The sequence below is a fragment of the Puccinia triticina genome, chromosome 4A (genome assembly GCF_026914185.1).
Source record: "Puccinia triticina chromosome 4A, complete sequence".
In the NCBI taxonomy this organism is placed as follows: Eukaryota; Fungi; Basidiomycota; class Pucciniomycetes; order Pucciniales; family Pucciniaceae; genus Puccinia; species Puccinia triticina.
In genome coordinates, this window is record NC_070561.1 from 1,352,613 (window position 1) to 1,370,226 (window position 17,614).

General features: G+C 44.3%; 3 protein-coding genes across 3 annotated transcripts; 1 reads left to right on the top strand and 2 right to left on the bottom strand.

Moving 5' to 3' along the window:
• Window positions 1–6,963: 6,963 nt before the first annotated feature.
• On the bottom strand, window positions 6,964–11,618 carry PtA15_4A141 (uncharacterized protein; the record flags this gene model as incomplete). Its single annotated transcript, XM_053167995.1, has 16 exons — window positions 6,964–7,178; window positions 7,274–7,367; window positions 7,444–7,568; window positions 7,659–8,150; window positions 8,242–8,368; window positions 8,487–8,554; window positions 8,679–8,772; window positions 8,884–9,176; window positions 9,262–9,363; window positions 9,446–9,533; window positions 9,605–9,742; window positions 9,824–10,387; window positions 10,457–10,580; window positions 10,648–10,928; window positions 10,998–11,153; window positions 11,253–11,618. 16 exons carry the CDS (start codon window positions 11,616–11,618, stop codon window positions 6,964–6,966), a joined length of 3,327 nt encoding a protein of 1,108 aa, XP_053019248.1.
• A 240-nt stretch (window positions 11,619–11,858) lies between these two features.
• PtA15_4A142 (uncharacterized protein) lies at window positions 11,859–14,064 on the top strand (the record flags this gene model as incomplete). The annotated part of the gene is made up of 8 exons (XM_053167996.1): window positions 11,859–12,145; window positions 12,223–12,355; window positions 12,462–12,558; window positions 12,678–12,783; window positions 12,872–12,979; window positions 13,196–13,266; window positions 13,346–13,715; window positions 13,845–14,064. The coding sequence occupies 8 exons, from the start codon at window positions 11,859–11,861 to the stop codon at window positions 14,062–14,064; spliced, it is 1,392 nt and encodes a 463-aa protein (XP_053019249.1).
• Window positions 14,065–14,382: 318 nt separating this feature from the next.
• Window positions 14,383–15,783, bottom strand: PtA15_4A143 (uncharacterized protein; the record flags this gene model as incomplete). Its single annotated transcript, XM_053167997.1, has 3 exons — window positions 14,383–14,886; window positions 14,990–15,217; window positions 15,319–15,783. 3 exons carry the CDS (start codon window positions 15,781–15,783, stop codon window positions 14,383–14,385), a joined length of 1,197 nt encoding a protein of 398 aa, XP_053019250.1.
• Window positions 15,784–17,614: the final 1,831 nt, after the last annotated feature.

Here is a 17,614-nt window from a genome sequence, read left to right on the forward strand (position 1 = left end):
CTCCTAAGATCAAGTAGAAATCAGCCACACCTTTTCTTTCTTTTTCTTAGTGTTACTCTCATCCCCTCAGCATTAGTCAGGAAGGCAGCCTCATCAGCACCCTTGCATAGCTTACATTAGTACTAGTGTTGCTATCCATTTCCCTTCCAAGCTCTATTCTCCCCTTTGAGTAGTTCCACAACAATTCCAATCAAAGTGAAACTGCAAGCCCAACAAAGAAAACTGCAGCAAAGAAGAAGAAGTCCACATTGTTCTCAGCTGCCAAGGTTGCAGTACACAATACAACTGATGAAGACTCCAGTCAACCTAAGAAACCAGCTTCAAGAAAGAAGAAGCACAAATCTTCATCCACTGGTTTGACAGCTGCTGAGCTTGCCTTGGACGATTCAACAAATCACAACACATCTTCTGAAACTCCGAGGCCTAGTCCAAATAAAGGGAAACACTGAGCTTCAAACTCCAAAAACATCAACCCTAAAAGCCACTCTCGCCAAAGCAGTGTTCCTAGTCCTTTTGTTGCCTATGAAGATTACGCATTGAAGAGGGAAGCTGGTCCATCATCCTATTGAATTTTTGTTTGGAATTGTAATTGATGCAATTTTTTTGGATGTGTTTTTAGGCAAGTCTGAGGTTGCTCAAGAGAATCTAAACTTTGAGAAGATGAAGTATCATCTATTGATTGAAAAGGATAGTAAAGGAATTGATTTGGACAAAAAGAAATTCAATCATACAAAGGAACTCAAGGTAAAAAAGTGGGATCATGGAATCAAGTTGGAGGAGAAGAAGTTGACCTTGGAGAAGGAGGAGAGGGACAAAGATCAAAAGTTTGAATTGGAAAAGCTCGATTGCCAAGGTTCTCAAGAGAATAAGTTGAAGAAGATGGAGTTGTTTGCCAAGTTTTTAGATGCTGAAAAGTCTATAGATGAGATTGAGAGAATTGCTAAGCTCTTGAACTAACTCGCAATTGTTGTTTTATGTGACTTGGATTTTGAATTAGTTGAATATTATTATCAACTTTGTCTTTATCATTTTAAAAAACAAAACACATCAAGATAAAACCTCAAAATGAACCTCATCAAAACAGGGTTATTTGCAGACAAATATATGAGCTCTAAATGACAAATTATTTCTTTTGTTTTTTTTTGGGCTTGACAAGTGAATCTTCAACATTTTTTCTCTTCCCTTTTTTAGGATATGCAAGTGAATCATGAAGTAGTTTAGCTTTATCACAAGGAACCCAGTCTTTTTTGTCTTTACTTTTTTTGTAGTACTCATCTTTGATCAGTTGCAAAGCTCTTTGGGTTTTGGCGGGCAGCTGGACGGAGTAACCAAGTCAAGTATGTGAAGACGAAATTGGACTAGTGGAAGGGAGAGTAAGATGAGCATAGTGTGTAGCTTTCCATGCACACTCAACAACACCTTGAAAACCTGAAAAATTGAGACCAAATCCATTTTTAGGGAAGACAAATTCGCCACCGTGCCCATCTAACTTGCCTTCAATCAAGTCACCAGTGGATTTGTTGATTCGGAGCCATGTGACAAACGTGTAGGGGGATGAGTCTTGATTGGTGTGGCAGTTGTTTGCGAAATTGTTGAGGGTATAGGATAAGTGACAAGTAAAAGCTTCAGGATCCATGACAAAATCTGGAGACAAGCCTGGAGCATTCAATGGCTGAAAATGTTCTTTGACTTCATCAAACAGAGGTTTAGAAAGGGCCTAGAATCGTTTGCCAATAAATCAATTGACTTCAGGCAGACCAGTTTGAAGTTCTTCCCACCCATCACAAAGATTGCCTTCGTATGCTGGACCATTTGAGGTGTTGGGATTCTGGAATTTGGATTGCTGGATTAGATGGCAGCTGAGATTTTGAAATCGCGCTTTCAATGAGCTGTCCATGGTGGCAAACGGGTTGAATTTGACTACACAAACAATGTGTTTGCGGCTGCTGTTGGCGTAGGCAATGAAGCTCTTGCAAAACATCCAAATTCCTGCAAACATGTGCCATAATTTGTTCTTCGCCAGAGAATTTGAGGTTGGCCTTCTGCCTGTCTTGAAGTTGTTTGGCTGCTTTGAATTCTTGATTGTTTTAGCTGCTTTTTGGAGAGGAATTGTAAGGTAGGTGGAGCACATGGAGCATGTTGGTTTGAAGTCAATGGCCCAATGCAAAAAGGCAGCCCTGATACATAAGGTAATCTAGGGCATCGATTCTGGATGTTTCTGACACACTCAAGAGGATCGTGGGAGTCGCCAGGACAGGTTTTGCAAACAGGGGTTTCAAGGGTGTTTGGGGGTGGATTGAAGTACTTCTTGGTTGATGCTTTGCTGAGCCAGATTAAGTGCCTTGGGGTTTGCAAAGCTGCATGTGAAATCCGGTTTGGAGAAAGCCGCTTGTTCAACTGATGAAAAAGAGAATTCACAAGTCAGAAACGTAGGAATTCCCCCATTCACCTGAACCATAGCCCATCTGTAGATCCCATCCATGAGGGAGGCCCTGACTCTTGGGGTGATGCAGGGCATCTCAAACGGATGGTTCTTACACACTCCAGAGGAGGCCTCCTGACGATGGGATCTGCAGATGAGCATTCCACCTTCCCATATACCATTGTCCATGAATATCCTTATAGGAGGCTTTGCCTCTGGCAGTACATAGGGCATCTCAAGCGGATTGGTTCTGATGTACACCAGAGGAGCCTCCTGAGGATATTCATGTCAATGGTAATTAGGGGAGGTGGTGGTTTACATCTCGAGGCTTGGGGTGGCTTTCATAATTTGAATGGTGAAAGGACTTGCCTGTGAGCTCATGATGATCGGTGAATGCGTGTGATAACAGTCCAGGTGAACACAAATCCTAAACGGAAAAAGAAAATGGTCTTAATCATTCAATTGAGGCCTTTCATTTATTATCATGACCGACTCACCTGGTGGAAAGGGGGGCTCAGAGGCCTTCTGAGGTTGACTGAGACCTGACAGAACACAGGGAGGCCTGGAAAGTCAGCCAGGCCTCAAATATCATAAAAAAATGGCCTCGATCAATCAATTGAGGCCCAGGACAGTTGAAGAGAACCCCAGGCTCACCTGGGTTCGAGTAGGGGTGGGAGGTTGAGGTCAGAGGCTGTCTGAGGTCCTCTGCGAGCTGACTGAACACTGCAAGGCCTGGACAGTCAGTCAGGCCTCAGAGATCAAAAAAAACATGACCTCAATCGATCGATCGAGGTCCAGGACTGTTGTACAGAAGCCCAGGCTCACCTGGGTCCTTTGGGGGGGATCGCGTCACCAGGGCGGGTCTGGGGCGAGTAGGGGTGCAAGGTTGGCTTCAGAGGCCGTCTGAGGTACTCCGCAAGCTGACAGAACACCACCAGGCCTGGACAGTCAGCCAGGCCTCAAGAATCAAAAAAAACATGACCTCGATTGATTGATTGAGGTCCAGGACTGTTGTATAGAAGCCCAGGCTCACCTGGGTCCGTTGGGGGGGGGGGATCGCGTCACCAGGGCGGTTCTGGGGCGAGTAGGGGTGCAAGGTTGGCTTTGGAGGCCGTCTGAGGTACTCCGCGAGCTGACAGAACACCACGAGGCCTGGACAGTCAGCCAGGCCTCAAGAATCAAAAAAAACATGACCTCGATCAATCGATCGGGGTCCAGGACTGTTGTACAGAAGCCCAGGCTCACCTGGGTCCGTTGCAGGGGTATTGAAACCGCATGGCGGGTCCGGGGCAAGTAGAGGTGCAAGGTGTTGGGGGGGGATTGCAAACGCACGGCGGGTCCAGGGCAAGTGGAGGTGCGAGGTTGAGTTTGGAGGCTTTCCAAAGGTCGTCCGCAAGCTGACAGAACAAAGGGAGGCCTGAAAAGTCAGCCAGGCCTCAAATATAGATATAAAACAAGGCCTTGATTGATTAATCAAAGCCCAGGACCATTGAAGGGAACACCAGACTCACCTGGGTTTGTTGGGGGGGGGGGGGATTGCATCACCACGGCAGGTCCGGGGAAAGTTGAGGTGTGAGGTTGAGGTTTTGCGAACTGACAGAACACCGCAAGGTCTGAACAGTCAGCCAGGCCTCAGAGATCAAAAAAACATGGCCTTGATCCATCAATCAAGGCCCAGGACAGTTGAACTGCCAAAATGCTCACCTGGGTTTGTTGGTGGGGGATTGTGGCACAAGGGCAGGGTCAATGGCAAGTTGAGGTGCAAGGACAAGGTCAGAGGCCTTCCGAGGTCGTCTGCCAACTAATAGAACAGAGAGAGGCCTCAACAGTCAGCCAGGCCTCAAAGATTAAAAAAAACCCTGGCCTTGATATCACCCACCGTTATTTGTTGACTGGGGTTCTGTGGCAGTGACTATGAGATTGAGAGTTGAGGGGTTTTATGCGCTTGGGAAGGCTTTTGATGAAGAGTTGAAGCTTGGCTTGGTCAAAGGGAAGAGGATGAAACGGCAAACATGAATCCACCCACTCAAGTGGAAGAGTTTGTCTGGGAACGGAGGAAAAAAAATCAAAGGTGAAACATGAATATGATATTGGTGCCACTGTATTAATTGGAAGGAAACCAAAGTAACGCCGTGGCATGAACATGATTCCAGACCACTTCAAACGGTTTGGAAGACCCAATCTAGGTGAATAGAAATCAATTTCAGTCAAACAAAAATCATCCCCCCAGCCCCCCCCCCCCCCCAAATGATCCACTTGCCTTATTCAAAGTGGGCCAGTGTGATGGGACGCAAGATACGTCTCAGATCATACAAAGCTTTGTCAGTGTGGGGTGCTATTTCAGGGGGTGGTTCAGGAATGTCATCTTCATAGAGCTCATTCCATTTATCTTTGAGGTCTGCCAGCAGATTATGTAGAATGATGCATGTAACAATCCATTTGATGGCTTCCTTCATCTCTTCCTGCCTGCGTAATTGACTTCGAATCTCATGTAGGCTAGCAAATCAACCTTTGAGAATACCGATGGCATGTTCAATTCTGACTCAAGATTGGGCAAGGCGGTAGTTGAAATTGACCTTTTGCTGGTCAGATAATTTTCTAGGCCCTTTGTATGCAGGGACAACATATTGATCATTGGTGTAGGCTGAGTCTGTGAGTAGGAATTGGTTTTGATCAAAATATTGTTCTGGTTCCTGGGCAACCTTCATGTGTGAAAAAACATAAGCATCATGACAGGAGCCAGGGAATCCCGCCAGGTACAACATGAACTTCTTGTTGACATCACATATGAGAGTAACTGAGATTGAGTATCTGAGGGGCAGGCCAAATAAAAAATCAGTCAACATGTTAGAAGATTGCTTTATAGAAGATAGTATCAAAAATATGACCTCTTCTTTCAATCAAAGTAGTGATTCCCATCTACTGGGGGCTTCTGACTCAAGGGAATTAACTTTCCATCAACAAATCCAACACAGCCAGGAAATCCTTCCTCTTGCATGACCTGTGATGATTTGATTCGTTCAGATTTGGTTGGCCATGATATTAGAGAAGTTTGTAATTTGTAAATAGCATTGATGACTCTTCTAGTATACAGGTCAATTGTTCCAAAGCCAACTTGGAAAAGATTTTTCAGCCTTAAGACAGCTGACCCGTTGCCATTTGATCCAAGATGGCACAGAGCAACGGCAATTTGAATAGGTGGTTCACGTTGGGGGTTCTGAGAGTTGTTGTAGAAGATGGGGTTTTGTTTGATAAGCTGGAGGAGGTTGAGGAAACATGGAAATGTCATACGAAACAGTTGTAAAAAGCTTGAGGCTGATAGGTCTTGAAGTTCAAACATGTCATAGCAAGGATTTAAGCGAGTGGTGGAATTGCGGTCTTCTAGGTATCGTCTCTGAAGCTGATGCATCAAAAAAACGTAAAAATCTTCAAGGTCTGAGTCATAATCAGAATCAGAATCAAGCATCAAGGCAAGGGCAGCGACATTGGCCCCTTCAACTATCTTTTTTCTTTGAGATACTTTTGGCATGATTGCTTTTGAGCTCTTGAAGGTTCCAGGAAGTGAATTTGATCCAGGTATCAGTTTGTTAGAAGGCTCCAGGAAGTAAAATTGATTGGGGGTTCAGTTGGGTAGAAGGCTCCAGGAAGTGATTTGGATCAGGTGTCAGTTTGGTCAAAGGTTCCAGGAAGTTAATTTGATCGGGGTGTCAGTTGGGCCAAAGGTTCCAGGAAGTGTATTTGATTGGGGTGTCAGTTGGTTTGAACATTTGAGGAAGTGAATTTGATTTGGGCATCAGTTGGATTGAACGCTTGGCGAACTGAATTGGGGCTCAGGTTGCTCAAGTGGGGTGAGTTGAAAAACTATGATAATTTGAATCGACTGACTTGAGTGAAAAAAGTGTGATTTAGCTATTTCAAAATCCACCTCAGTTGGGTTGGTGGGTTTCAAAAACCCGTCAATTAGGAATTGTGGATTTGGCAATTTCTCATTGACTGGTTTGTAATGATGGATTTCTCATATTTGATACCCCCTATTGTATGAGTTATTGTGAAAAACAATTTTACATGGATTGAATTATCTGATAGCAACTTGATTTACAGTTTCCGCTCAATCCCTTGGGCTGAGTAAAAATCTAACAGACAAGATATTTTACACCAACTTTGAAGGAATGTCTACTGCTCTAGAGAAATGTTTTTGATGAGATCATGCACAAATTCATTTCAACAGTTCATGAGTTTTGGAGGATGATAAAGCAGGAAAATAACTTTGCAGATAAACTTTCTGGATTCAAAACACACTTTGAGGTATGAATAACCCCCAAAGGAAAAAATCAGGGACAACCTTCGGGCGGCTAACCGGCATGGTTATCTTAAGTCCCAACAGTGATGAATAATACAATGCTGGAAATAGATGGATATGATATGTACACACACATAGAGTAATTCTCGAAATATGACCTGACAAAATTTCTTAGTCCCTACTCAAATTCCAGAAAATATAAAAGATATTCTGGTCGAGCAAAAAATATTGATGGCGGCAATCAAACAGTAAGGTATTGACACGTGAGACGATGAGCAAGATCGGGCGACCCAGAGGTAGAGTAGATCAAGACGAGGTTGTAGGCGGCTAGACCGGATAAATCTGTTGGAGGGTCAGGAGATAAGGGCGAATCTTCTGAGGATGGTGATAATTGATGGGTGGATGGAGCGAGAGCGAGAACACGATTATAGTGCGTGATCGCAAGTGATGTGAGCCCTACGCAGAGATCCAAACAGCCATTCATTATCAACAACCATTGTCCATTCCAGCAAAGACCAGTGAGATCACAGAAATAGGAAATGTAAACTCACCAAGGCCATGATAAATACGGCCAAGGTTGAACTCAACCTCTTGTCCGAATTCTTTTCGTCGTACCGCGCGATAATGTTCAAAAAATGCCAACCCCTGTCACATCAATGAAAATCCCGTTAACAAGCTATTCGATCTCACACAGAAACATCATCAAACAAAAGAAACTCACTTGAACAATTTGATGATGTCGATTGTCTGTCTGGCGTTGCATGGCTCGTTGGACATAAGTTATAGCTAGCAATAAATTGATCAAAGGTTCGTCTGGATATGATTCTCTTATCCGCAAATAATAAACTGGGTAACAAAAGAAAAAGCAAGACAAGAGAACAAAGAGGATGAACACTTCAATCCGGCGCAGGAATGGGAACCGGGGAGCGGACTGACCGATAGCAGATTTGAAGCTCCGAGTTCCTGCCAGGATTTGGGCAAAGGTGAGGAGAAAGATCGGGCTTATTTTAGTGGGTTTGAACTTCGACGGTTTCCAGTACGAGTCGTTTTCCTCGTCGCCTTCATCCTCTTTCATCATCTGTTTTTTCATCATCACTTCTTTAGGATGAGCACGTTCGCTGCGAGTTGGTTGATCAGCTTGAGCGGTGGATTCGTTAACTTGATCGATCCCATCGTCTTCATCGTTCTCATTAAGATTACGGAAGTCTAGACGCGAATGCGGTTCTCCAATATAGCCATCAATGATTTGAATTTGTCTCAATAACCATTTCTGTGTGTTTGTATTAAAGAAAGCAATCGATTGTTCAGATCCTCGACATAGCAAGGCGTTGATAAGCCGGACTAGATCATTGTGATATGGCAATCTCATACTGAGCCAACGGATGGTGTCCACCGTCTCGATGAAGTCGCCTTTGACGAGACAGCTGGCTGTGTAGTTTGGCCCAGGATCATGTAATCAGCGGAATTCTTCAGGGCATTTTGAACCACGGAAATAATAAAATGAAAATAAAAAGTTTACAAGCGTAGGCTAATCGAAGCACTTGTTGCATTGGTGCTGATTGTCTGAACGTAGGAGCCCTCATCACATGTCCCAACACTTCACACGCCTCGTCTACTTGGTCCACCTTAGCACAAGAGAATGCATACTGTATAAAAAAAACATCAATTTAAAGAATTCGTACATATTTCTGACTGACCTATTTTTGGTTCAGTCGACTCCCCTTTTGAGTTGGCCAGGAGGGAACGGAGTAAGAGTCAGCTTACGTAAACAAATATTCGTACCCAGTTGGTAAATCGGATCCCGCGAAATTCCTGAGCAGTCTCAGAATTAACTAGTAAAGCAAAGAAAAGGGGGGGAAGCAGCAAGTTGGGATTCCCATTCAATGCGAGGCGAGACCAAGCGAAAGGACATCCGTCCAAGTGGGGCATTTCATAAAGTAAGGATTGGAGACATACCTGCTTCGTCTTGATTTGCGGATATCTTGGCGGTACTTTCGTCGCGCTTGGCAGATCGTGAGGCAGGCGGATTCAATCCTCCATATTTGGTGCTCTGCGTCATGAAGGCAAATCAGTTCTTCAGATTGAGTATGGATACAACTCCGGAGTTCATAATTCACTCAAAACACAAGTCGAATTAGATCCTCCAGATAAGCAGACTTACCAAGACACAGGGAAATAAGGCGGGTGTTTCTCTAAAACCTTCGACCAGAGGGCTGGCAAGCCGGACGTATTCGGTCATTAGAGATAATTTATCGGGCGAGGGGTCCGTTGCTAGCTTGGAGCTTATGGTTTCCAGTTTATCGTAGGTCTTGGCGTATTTCTGGGTCAGAAGTTCCTCGTCAATTCGTCTCTCGGCCAGCGATCGGCTACCTGCGGTCCGTGAAGCCAAGACGTTGAACCGGCCTTGACCTCCACAAACGCCACTTTCCCGGGCTTTCCTTCGGAGCTCGATGACTAGTGATAAACCAGGGGTTCCAATTGACGTGAGATCGTCCAATGAAAATAACAGGGAAGAGATGTTGAAAAGGTGGAAGCTTACGGTCATTGACCATGTCTAGCGCCTTTTGGCGGAAGCCGAGTTGTTCATAAAGTTCCGCAAGCTGGGTCTTTGCTATTAAATCCAATGGATCTGTCTCGGCAACTAGATAGTAGGAACAACCATGGGAAAGGCACAAAGAATGAGCATTTTGATGATGGATTGAAGGGGCGTAGAAAAAACTAGCCGGCTTCGAAGCACTCCAACGCTCCCTCCAAGTTACCCAAGTGGCGGTAACAACGTCCTATCTTATGCCAAAGCCGTGCGTTGTTTGTCTGAGAACACAGAAGGTTGGAGGGTTGGATTTAGTGACTTGGTGGATTGAAATAAATCGGACCCTACCTACCGAATCATTCTCAGCTAGTTCATGGTAGAAATCTAATGCTTCGTCCCATTGAGAGCATTCACAATACGCATCACCGATACTCATACAGAACTCAGCATTCTCCTCAACGCCGAGGCTCTTAATGATATCGAAGTGGAGCTTTTGTGAGATTGTCCCATGATCCCATGAAGAAGAAATCAGCATCGTCACTTTCTGCCTGAAACATGGGGAATGACTAACCGCAGCCTCGTCTTCGTCTCCAATGTATAACCGACAGATTCCTAGGTAAGTTCGGAGCTCGTTCGCTAATGGATAGGTCTGCGATTCTTCATAACGAGTATCAGGTAGGTAGTCCCAGGCCTCCCTACTCTGCCGGACAGGATCGTACTCGCGGTCATCTTCGAGCAGGTCCCAATCCAAGAAATCTGGCCGATTGGGATCTAACCGACCCTGTAGCCAACGAGTGGCCTGTTTGATGAGCTTGAGAGTTTCGAAATAATGCTGATGGATTTGTTCTTGATCTTCAGGACCAGAGCTGTCGGATGGCTGTGCAGTAGTGACAGATGACGATCGGGACTTGATCAATAGTCGGACTAACATTTGGATATGTTCGAGCCCAAATCCATCGGCAAGCCACTCTGCTGATGGCGAGATGACCACAGATTGGTAGTGCTTCAGTGCGTCTTGGAGAAGTTTAATAGGCAGTTCTGTTTCGCCGGTCGTGGCACACAACTGGGCCACTTCACGTAAAACGTCCGGATTATGTGGGCTGATTTTTAAAATTGCAAGATAGCCGGCTAATGCCTGAGGAGTGGCTCCATATGAGATCTAATCGAATAATGAACGGTATAGTGATCATTGGCAATTACTTACTTGGCGGGACCTTCCTACTTCAAACAATAAGTAAGATCTATCCCACATCGATTCTACATCGTTCTTACTTGCCTTGATAGCCTCGCTGTAGCAGTATATGGCTTGAGAAAGTAAACCGTGCTGTCTAATCAAGTTGGGTATCAGAATGTATTCCAAACCAGACGGTGTGATTCAAAAGGATGACGTTGTACCTAGATTCGGAGGCGAGTTCTTTCCATATGTCGGCAGACTTGGGAGTCAGATGAGCACCGATGATCCGAAACTGGGAAGATCTTTCAAAATCACCCATGTCTTGATAGATGGCACCCAAGTTATTCCAAGCCATCCTACACATCGGCTCTATCCTCACAATCTCTTCAAACACGGGTATCGCTTCCTCGTACTTTTTCTCGATGAAGGCCAAGTTGGCTTTCCCAAGGAGGATCGATACTTCCACGGACAGTTCCGGTTCGCCCCTCAACTTGAATTTTTTCTGAAGAGAGAAAAAGGCAAACGATCAGATTCGAAGAGACTGATGTATGTCAAGAATAGCTTTCCTGACCCTTCTACCAGGTCTCATGGCTTCTTCGGCTTCTTTCAATTCATTCAGTTCTTGATCCATACTTCGATCCCACTCCTTTGCCAAGATATCATGGCCATCAGTTCCCAGGTTTTCCTCCCGGCCGTGGATCGCACCAATCAGTCGGCGTAGATCATCCTGATAAGACAGAAAGTCGGACAATCCAAACAAAAAGAAAAGAGTTAGTTGGGAAAATTAACAAAAAAAAAAAACTTAGATGGGCCGAGACGTACTTACCGGATCCGATTCTTGATCTGAATCTTCATCCTCTCCCAACGATTCATCATCGTCTTGTCCGTCCTCTCCGTCCTCTCCGCTACTGGCAGCGAGATCCCGAATGTTTCTTTTATTGGTGATAGCAGCTTTCCTTTCCCTGGAGTTTCCCTTAAATCCCAGCTGTTCTTCTTCTTCAGAAAATTCCTCCTCGGTTTCATAGTCCAGGTCGTTCTGGTCGATATCGTCCCAGGTTAGTTCTTCGTTCGGGTTGAAATTCTCATCAGGGCCGGGGAAGAAGTTTGTCTCTCCAACGATTTCCGGGTTGAATAGGTCCGGATCGAGCGGTACGTTGCTGTTGCTAGCTGATGGGTGGCTTGAAATGGCCATCTTCTCTTGAGATTGGCATTCCAATGTCTCGGTGGTTGGTCTCAAGGTGGGCTCAGCATACACGTATGGGGTTACAAATTGTATGGATGTATGCAATAAGATGCAACATCGAGGCGGTTATGGATTACGGGAGGTGTAAAAAAGTAAAAAGCCTGTGGAGATGGCACCACAAGCTCACAAACCACCAAGCAAGTCGGGGCCAACTCTTCCTGATTACGCGCACGTGGGTCGAATTCAGGGATGGCTCGACCGGAAGACACCGAATCGGAAGAAGACCCGGATGGCGATTGGATACCCGGCACGGCAGCAAGGGCAGACCGAAAAGCGAAAGGAGCTCAGACAGATCGGGCCAAGGCTGCCGGCCCGCAGAAGAAGCACAAGAAGAAAGCAACAGCCTACGCCAGCAAAGACGGAGAAGGATACTCCTGGGAGGAAGAATACAAGCGGAGTTGGGACATTCTGAGGGAAGACGAATCTGGCAGTCTCGAAAGTGCGGTCAACCAACTGATTGCAAACAAACGCCGGAGGTGAGAGCCAGCTCCATGGCCAACTAGGTGAGGATAACTCATGACCCATGTTTATTTATTTATTTCATCCTCAACAGAGTCATACGTGATACCACTTCGATTCAACGCGGGATCATCAGGCATCTCTGTTTGATAATAGATGTTTCGCTCGCCATGACCGATCGCGACCTTCGTCCGAACCGACTGGATATGTCGCTTAATTATGCCCAGGTATTTCCGCCCAACAAGTTCATTTCCTCCAACTTTTGATGATAAAAATCTTCCTGATAATGGGCGACTGAATCATTCTTCCTACCTCTCCCTCGACATTTTATAGGAATTCGTCACAGAGTTCTTCGATCAGAATCCAATCAGTCAATTATGTATCCTCATCACGAAGGACGCAATTGCCGAAAGGTTGAGTGGTTTATCAGGTTAATCTTCAACATCTAGAGAATCTTTTCTTCTTATTCCTTGACATCATGCAAATTTTTGCCAGAATTTCTGATAAATTTCGTTCTGATCTTCCTGTGTGCTTTTGGTGGGTCTACAGGAAATCCATTGGATCATCATAAAGCACTCAGCAATAAAGCGAAATTGACTCCTTCTGGAGAACCTTCATTACAAAATTCATTAGAGATGGCTCGAGCTAGTCTGGCGTTAGTTTGTCAATCTTTCTTTATCTTAAATGCATTTTAATTCCTTGCTGAAAGCCGCCCTTCTTCGATCTCAATGTTATCTTTGTAGACATTTACCATCACATGGCTCAAGGGAAGTACTCGTAATCTTTGGCTCACTTACTACTTGTGATCCAGATGATATCAATAAAACCCTTGAAAACTTAGAGAAAGATCGGTAAGCATTCTTCTTTCATCGCATCTCTCCACTCGCGTGTTTGATCGTGTCTACCTTTCTCAAACATCGGACTTCAATCCAAGGTATTATCATCGGGACCTGACATCCCGAAACGTCTATATCTACAATCTATCCATCTTATCCAACGGGTTCTTCGATGCTGTAAAGGAAAACCTGACTCCCAATTCTCTGATTATTTGAATTCAATATTTCTAGAATGAGAGTCTCCATGGTCGGTCTAGCTGCAGAGGTCAGAATTTGTAAGGAGATTTGTAAACGCACACAAGGTCAGTTTTAACAGACTCTGCCTAATGTGCCTTTTCGAGATGCTTTCCTCTGAAATTGACATTTACTTGTTAATTTTAGGTCACTATGGCGTGATATTGAATGAACATCATTTCAAAGAACTGTTGTTTGAGGCGATTTCACCTCCACCGATCGCGAAGTCGGCGTCGAACGGACCGAAAACGCAGAGCTCAAGTCTCATCCAAATGGGCTTCCCAAATAAGATCACCCATGACGAACACCAAGTCGATGCATCGAGCCATTCGTTCTGTGCATGCCATTCGAAGCTCCAGTCGACCGGCTTTATCTGCCCTCGCTGTGGATCTAAAAACTGCGAAATCCCTACAAACTGTTCTGTCTGTGGTTTGACCATCGTCAGCTCGCCTCATCTGGCTAGAAGTTATCGACATCTATTTCCCGTCAGCAATTGGATTGAAAAGAACGCTAATTCGTCAGTTTTACCCATTTTCCATTACATCAGTTGCCTGTTTCTCTCTCTCTCTTATCGGCCTTTGTTTGGTACTCACATGAAGAAAACTGATGAACGATATCTATGCAAAAAAAAAATATCGGTATCCAGTCTCCCAGATCAAACTTTGAAATGCTTTGGTTGCGACAAAGAAATGCAAATGAACAAACAGCCCCCGGCCAATGATAAAAGTAATGGTGATCCGGTTAATGCCGCCAAAGCTAACAATCCTTCAATGAATGTATATCATTGTCCCCGATGTAAAAATATGTTTTGTTACGAGTGCGATGTTTATCATGAACAACTTGGCTTATGTCCTGGTTGCTGTTAAAACTTTCCCATGTCTCCGCTCTCTTTCCCCCTTCATTGAAATACAAATCAATTAATGATTAATCTCGGAATCTTCTCAGATACTCGAGCAGAATTGCATTTCTGGTTCTGGTTGTATTGACACCCTCCCCCAAACAAGGAAAAAAGAAAGAAAGAAAAAGACAGAAAAGAAAAGAATGAAGACAGGTTGCAAATCGGAAAAGGAAGCGCAATATTCACGGGAAGGTAGAACTTCTTGAGTGAGAAATGTCATATAATGATCTATAAAACCAAATTGATAAGAACAAGGTGTGTGAATTCAAGCTGGACCTGATTTAACTCATCTGAGACTGTTTTTAGGTAAGTGTAACTCCTCAATGTTGCGACGAAGCTTCTCCAAGTGCCCGAGTGTATTTTTGAGACCGAAGACTAGGCCTTCATCAACTTTTGTAGCTTCTGTAGCATACGCAAAGTCAATCAGTCTGACGTCTGAAATCTTCGGCAATATTTGGTTGGTTGACTGAATCACTTTTTTCAATCTTCGTGCATCTCCTTCGTAAATGATCAGCACACTTGTGGCCGGACTACTCCACTTGAATTCGGAGACATGTTTCAATAATTTTTCGACTTGAGGAATCAAAGAGTTCAGGACCATCTGCATCATTCTTGGTGATAAGCCGCCACTAGAGTAAGTCAAAGTGCTTCTGACAACGTTTTTCCGCCGACGGTGGTGAATTGGAAACTGTGTGTTGAATATTTCTTCTAGATCACTTCCATCAACCCGAGCGTCTTGGCCGTATTTTTTATCTTTTTTAATGTACCCTAAGTTTTGATTGTCCCAAATCTTTTGAATAACGAAATCAGACATGATGAACAATTAACATTGAGACCCCTCGGTGCTAATGTTGAAAGCTGAGCAATCTACATCAGAGAAATAAACTACGTACTGCAGCACCAGTCAGGCGCATACCAAATGTTCCCGATGTAGTTTTGCGCGACATAGCCTCCTTGCGCGCCTTTTTTACGGGATCTGCAGTTTCGGAGGCCAGTTGCTTGCCCAGCTTGATATCTAAGACATTGGGATGCCAGAAATAATTGGAATGTGGATCATATTCTGTGCTCGAAGTCCCTGGCGTTAAGTTTTCCAGAATGATGCGTGCAAGCTCGCCGTTATTCTTTTTCCACAAGAACCGTAAATTTTTTGACAGTGATATTATAATCAGTCGGAGTGCCCAAATAATAAAATCTACGTAGATAGATGGATCTTGGGATTGACCTTTGTTCCAGAGAGCTCTTCCCAACCATAATAATAAGGTTTCCAGCCACCCCAAGGTATTGCCAAGGTGTTGTCGAGCTTGTGTGCCAGCTTTTGATAAAATAATACCTCTCGCATGTAGGTGTCTTTGATAATTTTGGTAGGATCATTTTGATACAGCTTCACAGCATTTTGATGGCCGCCCGCTTGAAGAAAAGAATTTACTGGCTTGCCACCGACCGGCAAGTCATCCTGCGAACCACCGTGATGTCCAATGTCCGCACCTTCCGGTTGCAATCCGGCAGGTTCATCATCTAGGCTAGAACTGCTCCTGCAAGGTTGGACGTCGATGCCTTGTGGAATCAAACTAGCTGGATTGGCAAAATGCGAGTGGGTCAGCCCATCAAACTTAGAGTAATGAGCTCCATTGCCCTGTGGAAGGTAACTGGGAGGAAAAGATCGCTGAGCAGCCCATAAGTGAGACATTGTCTAAGTTTTGTAGCTTCCCAAGCATTGAGTGTTCCCTGATGATTTTTATAGGCATTGCACTTTGCACTAGCTGGATTTCTTATCACCTTCTATATTACCTATTCGAGCTGGATAGTTTCATTGGAAAAAGAGTGTTCAAATTCCACAGAATACATGTCAGATGAGCATGTAGCTATTGACTTCTGTAGCAGCGAGGCAGACGGTAGACCAGACCAGTATGCTTGCTGAGGCTCTAATTATAAACAACAATTGAAAGTTTATTGAAAAGTATGTGGAAGTATTTTGAAATTTGTTTACAGCAGTTTCAAAAAAGGATGGCAGTTGGGTCTCGGATCTTCCATCCAGGGATTTTCCCCACCCAGCCAAACCCTAATCTACAGTTATGGCCTGTATCACCATAGTGCGCATAAATCAATCAGCACTTCAAAAAAAAATCAGCTATGGCCTGCCCAAAACTCAGAACCAGTCTCTGCCAACAAACTTTACAAGTCCCTCTCTTGCCTGAGGCTTTACCAGTGGGACTTGTGACTGATCAGGAATGTTTGCGTGAGAGAAATTCGGTTTTCGGTGGTGCTTTTCTTTGAGCCACCAAAACACAAACTTGACAGCACCAAAACTTCTAAATTTTGGGTGGATGGTAGGCTTGCATCTTCTCCTCCTTCTGATATCATTTGAGACCATCTCCCCTCTGTCTTCACACTCATGTTACTTTTCTAAAACTCTTATTTCTGAAGAATTCAATCAGATAACACTACAGGTCCGGGTGCGCTCACCCAAAGCGCTGTGTTTTTATGATTACTAGAGGACAAGGTGGCTTTGCCACTGCAGGGCCGTACACCTATTCCTTCACTTTAGCCCAGATCCAAGGCCACATAGCTGCATGCCACAGGCCAGAATTCACATTCCCACTCCATTTTTTGAAATGAATGACACAACCTAACCAGTTTTAACATCATAACTAGAGGCCAAGGCGGATTTACTGCTGTGAATCCCAGTTTCAGTTGGGTGGCCTCCCCTGTTCCTGATCTTCTATTCCAATTGGCCTAGTTAGCAAGGGTCCAGATATGGCTTTATTAACAAAATTTATTTGAAAGATAATTAGGAGTTTAGAGGAAAAAAGAGGGGAAGGAAAAAATCAATTTTAACTTTGATAAAATGAGATTGGTGAGCAGGATATCAAGAGTAAGAAAATTTAACAAGGGAAATGAACCCAGCACTGCAAAAAAAACTGTGTCAACTGTGAGCAGTTGACATTTGGTAACTATGAGGAAGCTTGTGGTGTTACACCAGCCTTACCCAAGGTTTGACTCAACCCAAGCTTCAATGCAGTCACTGTGCACCTTGCACAGTGACTGTGCCAACAAAGGCACTTGTGCATTCAGGTGGAGTTACAACGGTAGCTTGGCTTGAGTATCCTGCATGTCAACTGCAAGCAGTTGACCAAGTTTTTTTTGCAGTGCAGATTATACATCATTCTAGAACTCTAATTTCAAGAGTAGAGACAGAAATAATTGTCTAAAATGGCTGATTGATCAGTTTTTGAAATTGAATTACATTAAGGGACTTAAAAAATCAACTCCCGTAAGTTAATTTTCCGACTCCCAAAAGTCGCGGACGTTGCGGAGACCGCTTATGGAAGTCTCCTGCGGGTCATCAGGACCCGATTTTGGTCCGGGGTCCATTTGGGAGTCGGAAAATCAATTCCGCCATCCCAAATGGGAGTCGGAAAATTAATTTTGCAAAAATTGATGAAAAAAAGAAAAAAATTATATCTTCCCACTGGGAGGCCCAAAGCCCCCCAAATTTTCACAGCGCGCAGAATACACCC